This window comes from Stegostoma tigrinum, chromosome 1, assembly GCF_030684315.1.
Source record: "Stegostoma tigrinum isolate sSteTig4 chromosome 1, sSteTig4.hap1, whole genome shotgun sequence".
In the NCBI taxonomy this organism is placed as follows: domain Eukaryota; kingdom Metazoa; phylum Chordata; class Chondrichthyes; order Orectolobiformes; family Stegostomatidae; genus Stegostoma; species Stegostoma tigrinum.
In genome coordinates this window covers 89,473,190-89,488,950 of record NC_081354.1, presented here as the reverse complement: position 1 = coordinate 89,488,950, position 15,761 = coordinate 89,473,190, and the positions used below count along the sequence as shown (strand labels likewise).

At 42.1% G+C, this 15,761-nt stretch overlaps 1 protein-coding gene across 2 annotated transcripts in view; it reads right to left on the bottom strand.

Moving 5' to 3' along the window:
• Positions 1–15,761, bottom strand: part of tbc1d19 (TBC1 domain family, member 19) — a 126,016-nt gene that overhangs the window by 84,912 nt on the left and 25,343 nt on the right. For both annotated transcript variants that reach the window (XM_048545158.2, XM_048545136.2), the window contains exons 5-8: positions 14,843–14,917; positions 14,672–14,735; positions 13,658–13,704; positions 6,568–6,678 (exon numbers count right to left, since the gene is read on the bottom strand). In XM_048545158.2, coding sequence (XP_048401115.1) covers positions 6,568–6,678; positions 13,658–13,704; positions 14,672–14,735; positions 14,843–14,917 — 297 coding nt within the window. The remainder of the gene's footprint in view (positions 1–6,567; positions 6,679–13,657; positions 13,705–14,671; positions 14,736–14,842; positions 14,918–15,761) is intronic.

Sequence of the window (15,761 nt, the reverse complement as noted above, 5' to 3'; positions counted from 1 at the left end):
AAGTAACGGAGTCTCCATCTCAGGCAACCAGCTTGTAACTGATGTCCATTTCAAGCCCACCGACTCCCACAGCTACCTAGAATACACCTCCTCCCACCCACCCTCCTGCAAAAATTCCATCGCCTATTCCCAATTCCTCCACCTCCGCCGCATCTGCTCCCACAATGAGGCATTCCACTCCCGCACATCCCAGATGTCCAAGTTCTTCAAGGACCGCAACTTTCCCCCCACAGTGGTCGAGAACGCCCTTGACCGGTCTCCCGCATTTCCCGCAACACATCCCTCACACCCCGCCCCCGCCACAACCGCCCAAAGAGGAGCCCCCTCGTTCTCACACACCACCCCACCAACCTCCGGATACAACGCATCATCCTCCGACACTTCCGCCATCTACAATCCGACCCCACCACCCAAGACATTTTTCCATCCCCACCCCTGTCTGCTTTCCGGAGAGACCACTCTCTCCGTGACTCCCTTGTTCGCTCCACACTGCCCTCCAACCCCACCACACCCGGCACCTTCCCCTGCAACTGCAGGAAGTGCTACACTTGCCCCCACACCTCCTCCCTCACCCCTATCCCAGGCCCCAAGATGACTTTCCATATTAAGCAGAGGTTCACCTGCACATCTGCCAAAGTGGTATACTGCATCCACTGTACCCGGTGTGGCTTCCTCTACATTGGGGAAACCAAGCGGAGGCTTGGGGACCGCTTTGCAGAACACCTCCGCTCGGTTCGCAATAAACAACTGCACCTCCCAGTCGCAAACCATTTCCACTCCCCCTCCCATTCTTTTGATGACATGTCCATCATGGGCCTCCTGCAGTGTCACAATGATGCCACCCGAAGGTTGCAGGAACAGCAACTCATATTCCGCCTGGGAACCCTGCAGCCCAATGCTATCAATGTGGACTTCACAAGCTTCAAAATCTCCCCTTCCCCCACCGCATCCCAAAACCAGCCCAGTTCGTCCCCTCCCCCCACTGCACCACACAACCAGCCCAGCTCTTCCCCTCCACCCAATGCATCCCAAAACCAGTCCAACCTGTCTCTGCCTCCCTAACCTGTTCTTCCTCTCACCCATCCCTTCCTCCCACCCCAAGCCGCACCTCCATCTCCTACCTACTAACCTCATCCCACCTCCTTGACCTGTCCGTCTTCCCTGGACTGACCTATCTCCTCCCTACCTCCCCACCTACACTCTCCTCCCCACCTATCTTCTTTTCTCTCCATCTTCGGTCCGCTTCCCCCTCGCTCCCTATTTATTCCAGAACCCTCACCCCATCCCCCTCTCTGACGAAGGATCTAGCCCCGAAACGTCAGCTTTTGTGCTCCTGAGATGCTGTTGGGCCTGCTGTGTTCATCCAGCCTCACATTTTATTATCTTGGATTCTCCAGCATCTGAAGTTCCCATTATCACTGATGTTCTGGGGATCTGGGTTTGAATCCCGCCACAGCAAATGGTGGAATTTGAATTCAATAAATATCTGGAATTAAGAATCTAATGATGACCGTGAATCCATTGCTGATTGTTAGGGAGAAAACCCATCTGGGTCACTAATGTCCTTTACAGAAGGAAACTGCCATCTTTGCCTGGTATGGCCAATGTGTGACCCCAGACCCACAGCAATGTGGTTGACTCATAACTGCCCTCTAGGCAATAAATACTGGCCTAACCAGTGAATAAATACTGGCCTAACCAGTGATGCCCTCATCCCGTAAATGAATAAAAAAAACAAGCACAAGCTGTTTTTTTCCTGAGACAACTAATTCCTCTTATTTTATGCAGATACTCGTGGCACTCAGCAAACTTCAGCCATGAAGATAGCTGTGCCAAAGACCCTCAGTATTACTTCTGAGGATGTACCAGCAAGGTGTCCTGACGATCTACCTGTACTCCTCAGACTCGTTGCACTGGATTCACAACAACAAACTGACTGTGGCCAAATCTCCAGACTCTAGTAGGACCAAGTGCCTGATATTAAGGTACAAAAACAAAGTTACTGGAAAAGCTCAGCAAGTCTAGCAGCATCTGTGAAGTTTAAAAACAGAGTTAATGCTTCTGGTCTGGTGACCTTTCCTCACAACTGGAGTTCTGAGGGTCACCGCACCCGAAACGTTAACTCTGTTTTTCCTTCACAGATGCTGCCAGACCTGCTGAACTTTTCCAGAAACTTTGTTTTTGTTCCTGATTCTAAGGTTTTTGAGTAGGTTTGTAGCTCGGGTTGTGGATGTTGTGGTTGGTTGGCTCGCTGAGCTGGTTCATTGTTCTGCAGACATTTCATTATCCTGCTGGGTAACATCATCAGCACAGCCTCCGATGAAGCACTGTTGTGTTTTCCTGCCTGTTATTTAAACTCTGGTGTCTGTTGAGCTAGGTCATCTCACTTCTGGTTTTCCTTTGCAGTGGAGTATATTTAGGGTCTAGTTCTATGTGTTTGTGGATGGACTTCTTTGTACAGAACCACGCCTCTAGGAATCCCTGTGCTTGTCTCTGCTTGGTCTGTCCCAGAATCCTGGTGTTGTCCCAATCAAACTGGTGATTTTCCTTATCCAAGTGGATGGAGATGAGTGAGTATTGGTCGATTCTTTTTGGTATTAGTTGATGTTCATGTACTCTTGTGGTTAATTTTCTTCCTGTCTATCCAATGTAATGTTTGTTGCAGTCTTTGCAGAGGATCTTGTATATTACATTGGTCCTGTCCATAGTGGGTAATGGGTCTTTGGTTCAGAGTTGGTGTAGGGATGATGGAGTTTGTGCGTTACTCTGATGCCCAGTGGTCGTAGAAATCTTGTGGTCAATTCTGATGTGTTCTTGCTATAAGGTAGCGTGATGAGTGTGTCAGGGCATGCCATATCTTCCTGGTGTTGTTCATGTAATAAACATCTTCTGACCCAGTTTTTTTGGGTATCTATTGTCCTTGAATACTTGGAGGAGGTAGTCTTCTTCTTTTTGGAGTAGTTCTGTGTTGCTGCAATGTGTTGTTGCCCGTTTAATTAGCGTTTTCACACAACTTTGTTTGTGTGATTTAGAGCGGTTGCTGTTGAAATTCAGTACTTGGTCAGTGTGTGTGGCTTTCCTGTGTACCTCTATCAGGAAGTCCCTTTGGTCCTGCGTTCCATTATGACATCAAGGTTGATTCACCATGGCCAACTTCCTGAACTGTAACTGGACCAGCCCTTGACTATATGTGACTTTACTCCCTGATGGCATTTCCCTTAGCTGTGGAGCTGTGCGATCATCAGCGTGTCAAAGCATTTACATCCGGTTCTGGAAGGTGCTGTCATTCCCAGGCCTTGGAGGATTGCACAACAGAAAAAAATTTAGGGGGATGCAAAACTCCATGATTGACTATAGATGCCTTGTAATAAGGACTGTTTCCCTTTGATTTTCAGAGATGGCCATTGCTTGAAGCACATGCAGTGTGTCTACTGCTAAAACTGCAGACGCATGCCACAGTGTGACATTAACATAACCCAATGGCATACTGTAACATGACCAGCCCTTTAACTGATCAATTTTCCCCACAAGCTGCCTGCTTCTCCCTTTGTGCTAAATAGCAATGCGAGCCACAGAGGTTGGCAGTCCAGAACTTTTCGCCCAAGAGCCTGTGAAAGCAATACAAGCAACAGAGCTGAATGTCCGCAACCGAGCATTGAAGAGGTAATACATTAAAATTCAATGCAAGTCAGACAGGCTGGCAGTCCCAAATTAGCACAAAGTGAATGAACATTAAGAAAATAAATTCTGGCCTTAATATGCATCCTGTTTAAATGCATGAGAATGATGTACATGCTTGCACGCAAAGCTACCTAGCACAAGCATGCAGGTCATAAATGTCCCTGAGCTCCAACGTCAAGTGTTAAAGAACTGAAGTTGAGTAACATTGGACTGAATTGAACATAGTGATGAAGTGAGGCAAGTAGTTTGCCCTTGTTGACTTGTGTGGACAAAGGGCTGAGGAGGATGTTGGCCATGGAGCATGCAAGGACACTGTGTAGAAGACAGGGTTGGATGAAGGCCAAGAAAAGCAAGCAGCAAGCTGCAGCCACCAGGTAAGTGCTCTGGCTTTCATGCAAGAATTTGTTGCATCTTGTTTTTCAGGGAAGCAGAGGAGGACTGCAAGTAGCATAGAAGTAAGGCAAATTGAACTAATAATGAGATACAAATACATGTTAATAAAGTAAACTGCTCGATGGCAAGATCTCAAATTGCTATTTCAAGCTTAAGAGGAAAATCAGGAAACATTTTCTAGCTTAACAATAGTTCATGATCATAAAATTTGCTCATTTTGCTCATGGCAAGAATAATCGAAAACCAAATTTTAAAATTTCAGTAGTACAGTTTCAGGAAATTGTGAGAACAGTGTTCAAAATTGTACTTTTAAGTTTCCAACATTACACATTTCCATAAAATCAAATGCAAGACCTTCTCAAAGTACAATTGTCCCTTTTCCATTTTTTATAATATTAAATACTAAATGTAGTACAATTTCATAAATACAACGGAAAATAGACTTAATCAGGAAAAAAATAAGCATTTTACTGACTAATCTTCTACCTGTGAATAGTCTGATTTAAAGTCATTGAAAATAATATTTCAAAAAAAAGGAACCATTTAATAGTATCATGGTTTACACTTGTAGAATTTACACTTCTTCGTAAAGACAATATTTTTTTAATGACAAAATTTTGCAACATTATAACTAGTGCCTCTAAACCTAAGAAAAGTACACAATATAAAGCATCTTCTCTCACAATCTTGCAATTTCAGCCTGCAGGACCATAACCAGTTTTGTGAGGGAGGCTTCCTCCAGGTAAACCAAATCTTCATTCAGGTTGAAAGATCAATAGAAAACTTAGGGGGTGGCCATGGGTACCCGCATGGGCCCAAGCTATGCCTGCCTCTTTGTAGATTACGTGGAACAGTCTGGCCCCAAACCCCACCTCTTCCTTCGTTACAGTGATGACTGTATCAGCGCCGACTCATGCTCCCAAGACAAGCTCGAACAGTTCATCCATTTCACCAACACCTTCCACCCCAACCTCAAGTTCACCTGAACCATCTCCAACACATCCCTTACCTTCCTGGACCTTTCTGTCTCTATCTCAGGCAACCACCCACAAATCGATGTCCATTTCAAGCCCACCGACTCCCACAGCTACCTGGAATACACCTCCTCCCACCCATCTTCCTGCAAAAATTCCATCCCCTATTCTCAATTCCTTCGCCTCCGCCGCATCTGCTCCCAGCATGTCCCAGATGTCCTCGTTCTTCAAGGGCCACAATATCACCCCCCCCCCCCGGCAGTGGTCGAGAATGGCCTCGATCGTGTCTGCCGCATTTCCCTCACACCCCACCCTCGCAATAACCGCCCCAAGAGAATCCCCCTAGTCCTCACATACCACCCCACAAACCTCTGGATAAAGTTTTTGTGCTCCTAAGATGCTGCGTGGCCTGCTGTGTTCAGACTTTGTTATCTTGGATTCTCCAGCATCTGCAGTTCCCATTATCTCAGAAAACTGAGAAGTGTTTCCACTTTAACACAAATCTGTTTGAAAGTCCACCTTTTTTTGATTTTGTCAATTCAGTCCACATTGCTACGATTTTATTAGCAGTAAGAAATAAAATGTCTCACATTTGGCTTTTAAGATCTGCAAAAGAAAAACTGGTTTTAAGGCCATTTACAAAACTGCCAGCCTATGTCTCCCTGAAGTCACAGTTAATCTTTCTCCCCATCTTTGTGTTATCTGCAAAATATAATGGTGTTCCTACAGCAAATATTATGTCATGTATTCTTTTAATTCATTAAGAGCAATGACTCAAACGCTGACCCAGGAATAACGGCTGTTTACATCATATCATGTCAAAACAATATTTATTTACCACTACTCTGTAGCCCTTTAACCAGATCCTACTCATGTTATTTCAGTCTCTTTACTATCATTTATTTTAGATTAGCAATGAACCTTCTGTGGAGCACATTGTCAATTGCTTTTTGAAAATGCACATACAAAACATGCACAGAATTTGCTTTGTCAATAAACTACTTCTTACTTAAATAACTCAGTTAGTATTTTGATAAAATTAGCTGGTTTATCCCATTTTGAGAAAGCATTACATTGGTAACCTGCTAGTCTTCATGTGCAAATTTCAAAATCAACGATGTTCATAAAATTGAACAAAGTGCCTGTTACTCCCTGTCTTATCATCCACAACATGTATGTGACATTAGGGTACACTGCCTCTGGTCTCACTGATTTTTTTCCTAAATACATGATAATAGAATTTACATTGCTATCGGAACAGTATACACTGAACTGAAGAGATAGACTTCATAAATTCTGAAAATGTGTGGGCAAGGTGTGAGGAGGGATGAGATTAAAAAAGAAGGCTTATTGCAATATTTCTTAGCATAATGGTAATTTCTGCTTCTAACAGTTTGCACAGTGGCTTGGTGGAAAAAAACTGCCAGAAAAATATTTTTCAATTTAATTTCATGCTAACAAAGAGAAGTTGCTGATTTGCTTAGCAGAATGCTCGCCTTCTAGGTAAAATCTTACCTACCAGCTCAGCAAGGTCTTTTACTGGCAAAGGAATGCTGATTAAGCCCCAGCTACTGCGCAGGCCAGTTGGATCACCACCATCATAATTTGGATTACGAAGATTAATTAACACCTGAAAGAACAAAAATGAATTACGGATAAAATCACAGCTTTACACATAATATCTCTCTTATTGCAGTTGTACAAGGTGTTGGGGAGGCTACATTTGGAGTACTGTGTGTGGTTCTGGTTCCCCTCGAATAGAAAGGATGTTATTAAACTAGAAAGAATGCAGAAAAGATTTACTACAATGCTACCTGGTCTAGGCGGTGTGAACTACAGGGAGAGGTTGGATAGGCCGGGCTTATTTCACTGGAGCGTAGGAGACTGAGATGTGACCCTATATTCAGTGCAATGAAATTCCAGGATACAGTGCAAGATAGTGGACAAAGACACATCCTTCCCTGGCACGCTTAATGCTTTCTATGTTCAGTTTCAGCAGAATGCCAGTGGCATTGTCATGCCTGGCCCAACAACCCTAGACACACCTGATGCCCCCATCACCACTTCAAATGTCAGATCGGTCTTCCTGGGAATTAACCCAAGGAAAGCGTCAGGCCCAGATGGTGTCCCCGGCTGAGCACTTAGATCCTGTGCAGACCAACTGGCGAGGTATTCACCGATGTCGTCAACCTCTCCCTCCTACAAGCCAAAGTTCCTACCTGCTTCAAGAAGGCCACCATCATTCCCGTACCTAAGAAAGCACATGAAATGTGCCTTAATAACTATCGCCCAGTAGCTTTGACCTCAATAATCAATGAAGTACTTCACGAGGCTGGTCATGGTTCACATCAATTCCAGTCTCCTGGACTGCCCACAGTCTGCTACAATTTGCCTACCAATGTAATAGAGGATGCGATATTCATAGCCCTGTACTCATGCTTGAAACACCTGGACATCAAAGACACCTACATCAGACTCTTGCTGGTTGATTACAGCTCCACCTTCAAAGCCATTATTTCCTCCAAACAGATCTCAGAAATGCACAACCTTGGTCTCGGCTCAGCCGTCTGCAAATGGATCCTCAGCTTTCTGATCCACAGGCTGCAATCAGTGAGGGCAGGTAACTGCACCTCCTCTACACTAGCACTCAATATTGGAGCCTTCCAAAGATGCGTCCTCGCCCCTTACTGTACTCCCTTTATACCTTGACTGTGTTGCCAAGTTCCAAATGAACGCCATCTACAAGTTCACTGCCAACATCACCGGATGGATATCTAACAATGACAAGTCAAACTACATAAGGGAGATAGAAAGCTTGGTGATATGGTGCAATGCAAACATTCTGTCTCTCAACATCAGCAAACTAAAGAACTGATCATTGAGTTCAGAAAGAAAGAAGGCGAGCACACCCCCATCTACATCAACTGAACTGAGGCTGAACGGGAGTTCCTCGGAGTGACAATAACTGACAAACTGTCCTGGACTTCCCACATAGATGCAACAGTCATGAAGGCACAACAATGCCACTTCTTCCTGAGGCAGCTCAGGGACATTTGGCAAGTCCACAAGGTCCCTCAACAACATCTACAGATGCACCATTGAAAGCATACTGTCTGGGTGCATATGGCTTGGTTTGGCAAGTGCTCTGCACAGGACTGTAAGAAACTACGGAAGGTTGAGTGCACAGCTCAGACCATCACAGAAGGCAACTTTCCATTTATGGACTCCATTTACATGGCTCACTGCTGTGGAAAGGCTGCCAACATCATCAAAGACACATCACACCCTGGTAATGATCTCCTACAACCCCTTCTAACAGGCAGAAAATACAGAAGCCTGAACACGCGCACAAGCAGGTTTAGAAACAACTTCTTTCCCGGCCATTATCAGACTGATGAACGGACTTTCTAGGCTCAAATAATGCTGATCTTGCTAACATCAATCTTGCCCAGTACAGCCCTCTACAATGTAACCCACATGACTCTGTCTATGTCTTTTTGATCGGCACATCCTTTGCCTCCTATGATCTACCTGTACTGCTCATAAACAAAGCTTTTCTCTGTATTTTGGTATACATGACAACACATAAATCAATCAATCAGTCATCCCTTCAAAAAACTCAATCAAATTCACAAGACACGAATTCTCAGGCATAAAGCCATGCTGACTATCACAAATGAGTCCTTGCCTCTCCAAATGCCTGTAGATCCTATCTCTCAGAATCCCCTCTAACAGCTTTTCCACCTTGATGTTAAGCTCACTGGTCTGTAGTTTCCAGGCATTATCCTGTCTTAAAGAGTGGCACAACATTAGCCATCCTCCAATCTTCAGGCACTTTAACCCTGGCTGTCAACGATACAAATATCTCCACTAGGGGCCCAGCAATTTCCTCACTAGCCTTCCTCAGAGTCCTGGGATACACTTAGAGTCATTGAGTCATAGAGATGTACAGGATGGAAACAGACCTATTGATCCAACTCATACATAGCAATCAGATAACCTAAATAAAACTAAACCCATTTGCCAGCATTTGGTCCATTTCCCTATAAACCCTTACTATTCATTTACGCATCCAGATGCTTTTTAAACAGTGTAATTGTACCAGCTTCCACCACCTCCTCTGGCAGCTCATTCCATACACATAACTTATGCCCTCTAGTTTTGGACTCCCCAACCCCAGGGACAAGACCATGTCTATTTACCCTACCCATGCCACTCATGATTTTATAAACCTCTATAAGGTCGCCCTTTAGCATCCGATACTCCAAGGAAAATAGCCCCAGCCTATTCAGGCTCTCTCTACAGCCCAAACCCCGCCAATCCTGGCAATTTCCTTGTAAATCCTTTCTGAACCCTTTCAAGTTTCACAGAATCCTTCCTATAGCAGGAGAGATCAGAATTGCATGCAGATTTCCAAAGGTTGCCTAACTAATGTCATGTACAGCTACAACCAACTCTGCTCCCAAGATTTATCTACCTTAATGCGTTTCAAAGAAAAGTACAAATTTATGTTTTTTCATGTTGCCTGGTCAACATGCTCAACATATGCATGGTAAGTACAGAAAAGTTGATTCAGTTTATTAAATTCAGGAAATTATTTATTGATACAAAGGAATGCATATCTATCTGGACATTGTGAAATAACTTTTTCACAAAAGTAATCACAAAAACAACTAACTGCATTACTTTCTTGAGAGAGCCTGAACAAGCTATTTTTTAAAATTATTTTACCCCAAATTCACACCATTCTATCACCTGAAGCTTGACTGTGGAGTCATTGAGCAATGGCATATTTAAATAAAACAAAGTTTGTCTGGAGACACAAAAATATCACATTGTATTTTCAAGGAATTCTCCTGGAACTGTATGCAAATATAGTAGTATAAATGTGTAGGGCTCTCATATTGCACTTTCCAGTTATCCACAGATCACGGTTCCACTATGGTTCAGAATTATACAACTCCTTTCAATACTACTGGTGGGTGTGCCCCTCAATTCAGAGCTGAGGGGAGACAGAAAACATTTTGGTCTGGAATTTGTTGTACTAATGTTTGCGAAACTGTCGGCACTCATTGTTATTGATCCTCTCAAAGTGACTTCAGGAATTAACACAGCATTAAGGAAATCCATAAATTGATGTCAATAGTACAATTGCTTAAACTCCCATGCCACATTGAAGTATTTCAAAACATTCAAAACAAAAGCTGGGGAGAACCCAAGGCAACCTGGGGCGCAGAAGACAGACCTCTCCCCCACCGTAAGAATATTCGTAGACAGGTCCTCTCCAGTAGAGGATAGACACCAAAAGACATGATCTGGTGGAGAACCACAGAGGTGAACTCCTAATACAGTCAGCACTAAAGCTCCCCAATAGAATGAGCACTCATGCTGCCAAGCTAGCAACTGTAGCCTACATGGTCAGCCACAATGAGAAATTTCCCTCATCAACAGACATACACTCAGACAGCATGTATGTCTGCAACAGCTTAACTGACTTCCTGGCACTGTGGGGTTTATCTCAGCAGACAGAAACCCATTACAACCCTTGTTCAAATTTATTCTCTAAACTGCCTAAGATCACAAATATGGCATCATTAAGGTTAGAGCCCACCACCAAACTTCCCCAACTGAGAACACAAGGGCAGATGAATTCACATAAGGGTGTCCATAGAGGAGAACCATGGTAGCCCTCATTCCGCAACAAATAGATGTTGTCACTGTGTGAGCCAAACCAAGATCGAGGATCTGGTACTCGCTCATAGCAACAACTTAAATATAGTATGGGAGATACTATCCATGCCCCAGATTGAGGAAGGGTCACCAGACCCAAAATATTAACTCTAATATTTACTTCACTGTCACTGCCAGACTTGCTAAGCTTTTCTAGCAACTTCTGTTTTTGTAGCTTACAGGGGAATGCAGAACACTATATCAGAACATCTCTAAAGCACTACCAGTATGGGACCTTCACATGTAACATGCAAAACACCACCTTTTGTATTAGCCTACACATACCAGCCACTGTAGGCCTAATCAAGCTCAAAGACATCCACAGGAGCAGTGAGATCTTTGTCAATGTCAGTGACAACTTTAGACAAACAAACTTTAGGGATTATTGGGAGATGTACAACACTGGCACTTAAATTCCACTAAAAAATTACAGCAGATCCAGACACAAATTGGGAAGTGCACATAAAGCTTTTGTCACTTTCATTCAGCAGACAGAGCAAATTCAAAAGGGTATGAAGGAAATCAAAATGACTAATTTCGATAACTTCTGGGACTGAGGCTCAAATGAGCAGATACACCCATGGATATGCCTCCTATTACATGTGGCTATGTTGCTCATCCTGTTTACTTTGATCTACTTCACCATACTCATGATCAAATTCATTCACTTGAGAAAGGAACTCATACAGAAACTACAGCAGGAACTAAGAAATAAACAAACCTGAATTATGTCATGAAAGGACTATTTGATTTGCTGATTTTTAAGATTTTTATAAGATTTTTACTCAACAGATTGCTGCTATCATCAAAGGCTTGCAGGTAAGCCAATGTATGCAAATAGTGACTAATTCTCAATTTATGTGTTAATTTATTTGATTATAATGCTGTTAAGCTTACTGACGTGCATAAGGAAGATAGATAATATCCTACTTACTATGTACAATGGGGAACACAGGTACTCAGACAGTTACGTTGACCATCTGAAACTTGGTATGTACTTACACAAGAATGCAGTCTGAGCATGTGATCACATTTTTGCTAGAAGATTCAAAGGATTAGCAAGAGGGACTGTGATCAAGCTATCACAGGCCCAACATTAGACATTCTAAATTGACTCATAGCCAGAGAAAGTAGCCCTGACAGAAATCTGGCCAAACTACATTGAACAGCAGCCAGCAGCTATTGGTTACAGAGCAAAGCAGAAAGTAAGAGAAGGAAGTTACAAAGATACAGCAGGAACCAGTTACAACCAGCCCGAGGATTGTATGTTACAGAAGTGTCAATCAGACAGTCTGACATCTTGAGTGCCTGAGCATGTGCACTTTACACCTCCCAGCATGGCAACATTGAAGGGCGCTAGCATAACTCCATTGGATGATTTTAAAACCAGCCAAACCGTTAGCCAAAGGTCAAAAAACATTCTGGAAGATCTGGGTTGAGGGGCCGTAAAAGCACATAACTGGGAATCACCCCGACAGTGCAGACTTGCAGGGAAGATTCAAAGCAAGACCCATGACAGAAAACCGTGTAGCTACCCAAGAAAATCCAGCAGACGATGTGCCCTGACCTACAAAACCCACTTTTGTGGAAGAAAGCCAGTCCTACATCAGAGAGGAAGGAGATTCCAATGGCCTAGCTCAAATTCATAGGTTGTTGTGGGTAATAGCCTTTCTCAGAGACGGACAGGGCTAGATAGAAAGTAAATATTGTGAGAATTTGGAAAATGCTCACATGGTGTTTTTAAGAAGGAATTTTTTGTTCATAAAATTGAGTTGAGTTGAAGCACAACCCAAATTCTGCATCCCTTTGTCCATCTCAACAACAAGAGCACTTGAATAAAGTGCTTTCAATATATCAACTGGTCAAAGCATCCAAAGCATGGAGGGCATCACAGAGATCACTAGAACTTTATCAGCAAATTTCTTTGAAATCAGTGTTAAGCATTGCAAAATCCAGGCCAATGCTGGATAAAAATTTATATCAGCATCCAGGCCATTGTCTGAGCCAGATGCCAGATGAGTGGAGTAATGCACTTGTAATTCTTCAGAAAAATTCCTGTCACTCAGTGATATCAATCCAGGAGGGCAGAGAATAGTGAAACTTCCACAGTTAGAACCTCGTCCTCCCCATAGTCAGTCATTCTCAATTGGATGGGCAAAACACATTTGGATCCTTGCAGCTCCTGTTGCCAAACAAAAACGGGATCAGGAACTTAAGTGTCAGTCCTTCCACCAGCACAGACATCATTTCTCCCACTGCCTATCACTAATGTATATCCAACATTTGCCTTCCACTCTCCGAAATATCCTGCTCTCAGCTTCTCCACTGTTCACTTTGGCTTCACATTGCATGAGGGATGGACAAAAGCAGCATGAGGGAGTACCAAACCAGAGGGCATGATAATAGCAAAGTGTGTTCTTTACTTATTGTTTGGTCCACACCTGTGATCTCATGGTCATGTTGTCAGAGGCAATAGCACTGCATGTGCAGATCGTACAGTTGTACCATCAAACCAAATCTCATGCAAACCGGCAAATTTCCAACCATTCTAGTTGCACTCTTTCTGGAGTGCGTTAGGAGTGTTGCAGATTTTCAGCATAACAGTATTACACGCATTTTCTTCTACACATTCATCATGACAGTTGGCTAACAATTTTAACAGTGATATATCAAAAAGCAAATAACAAAATTGCAATCCTGATTACAAGGTTTGCTTACTTTTGGCATTTCATGCCTATGTTATTTGCCAAGATTTTAGATAAAACATCAAAAAAGCTACGCAGTGGAAATTAAAGATATCACACTCCAAGTAATAACCCAGTCCACAAATGTGATTTTTTGAATTGAAGATAACAGTCAAATCGGACAGGAAAGCTTACCTCTAGAAAATCTTTTGGGGCATATACTGGTCGGAACTGGCTCAAATCTAGAAAAATACGATGCCCAAGAATTTTGATCCAGTATTTCAATATGCAGCAGACAAAGAAAACAGCAACCATTTATAATATCTGGTCACAGCAAATCAATTAATTGAGGAAAATTAAAATATCAGAACATTCCTTTAAATGAGAACACCGTATGAGTAATTTGCTTAGTCAGCAGTTTTTAAGTTATATTTCCAGCACATATAGCCATCATTTTAGAATTGCAAGACAGTGTGCTCCGCTCCAAAAGCAACTTCAATACTGTTTGCGTATGCATACAACACACAGCACTTAACAAAATTAACCAATTTCATTTGTATCACCCATAAAGAACTTAATATACACTTGTGACATCTTGAAATGTACTGAGTTTGTCCCAATTCCAATGATATTGTATTAATCACTGTGTGAAATCAATTCTGAAACACCTTTCCTTTACTTTCATCAGTTTTTATTCTCAAAAGGTATTGATACTGGTTGAATAGACAATTTTACATTTCAGGAGCATAGTATCAGCATCAAGCACAGGACAGATACAGCATTGTTAGATACAGAAAGAAGCTCCATCCATTCTGATAAAAAAAAAGAGCCTTACACTCAACCTTTGAAAAAAATTCCTTATCTATATCATTATGTTTTTCATACCAATCACTGGAACCACATTAGATACAATTTTACACTGCTAGTTATGTTAGACTGGTTCTCAATGTATACTTGAAGATAAATACTCATTTTTCCACTGTGCATCCTCAAAATGCAATATACTTAAATGTGAAAAAATCAATGAAAATCAAAATCCAAAGTAAATTATGTAAAAGGCAACCACTGAGCAGAAGTCTCACTAGAAATGGATAAAACATCTGGAGGCACATTTGTCAATTTGGAATATAGCAGAATGTCAGATGAAACAGTCTCTACGTTACAAGTCCTTAAATACTGCAGGTCATCCAAATATTTATTGCTGTATACCTGGTTCATCAGTCCCCATCTCATTCCACTTGTTCAAAAGCTCCTTCTGTTCATCTGCTGACCTCTGTATAGAGGAAGGAAATGGTATGAATAAACTATTATTCAATGGCTTCAACTTTTGTTTCAGTATTTAAATAAATTGTAAGCTAAAGCAATCTAGATCTTCTGTACCTTTTTTGCTAAAGGAATACCCAGCTCTGCACACATGCTGTTTAAACTTTTCAGAACACGCTTTTCCCAGTTCACCTGCAAAACAGTGCATAAAGATTTCAGAAAACATGTGCATGAACATTATAGAGAAAAACTTGCATACGAAGACACCACGTTGAGTTTTATGAAGCCCTACAAATATTTATCATTTTTCAAATGTGTTAACATCAGTGTTGTCCATCTTTATGCATTTATTTTGTCTTAACTGATTACAGATAATACAAAAGTATTTTTTGTATTAAAAGCAAATCTATGATTTCTGACTTCATGCAACTTCAAGAAAAAAATTAAAAGCTATATATAGTATGATCCTAGCATTATTAAAGAATAGTAGCTGAACTGAATTAAAAACAGAAACTGCTGATAAAATTCAGCAGGTCTGACACCATGTGTGGAGAGAAAGCAGAGTTAATGTTTCAGGTCCAGTGGCCTTTCTTCAAAACTGGTTGTAATTAGGAAAAGTTGGGGCACGATGAAGATGGGGTAGGAGAAAGGGGAGGAATAAATAATGAATGGACATGAAGCCCAGAGGAAGAGAACAGTAACAAAAACTGAAGTTGCCAGAAAAGCTCAGGAGGTCTGGCAGCATCTGTGAAGATAAAATCAGAGTTAACATTTCGGGTCCGGTGACCCTTCCTCAGAACTCAAAGTTCTGAGATAGTACAAAACTATTGTATTTTCCAAAAGCCTTCATAAGTTTATTGGATATGGACTTAAACAGCACTTCTTTTCGCATTTAAGGGGAAAATGCTGTGACATAGGGCAAAATTGGACATCGTTTTAAAATTATGCCCTGGGATGTGAGCATTGCTGGCTAGACTGGCATTATTCCTATTCTCTAACTGCTCTTGACAAAGTGATGATGAGCCACTTTCTTCAA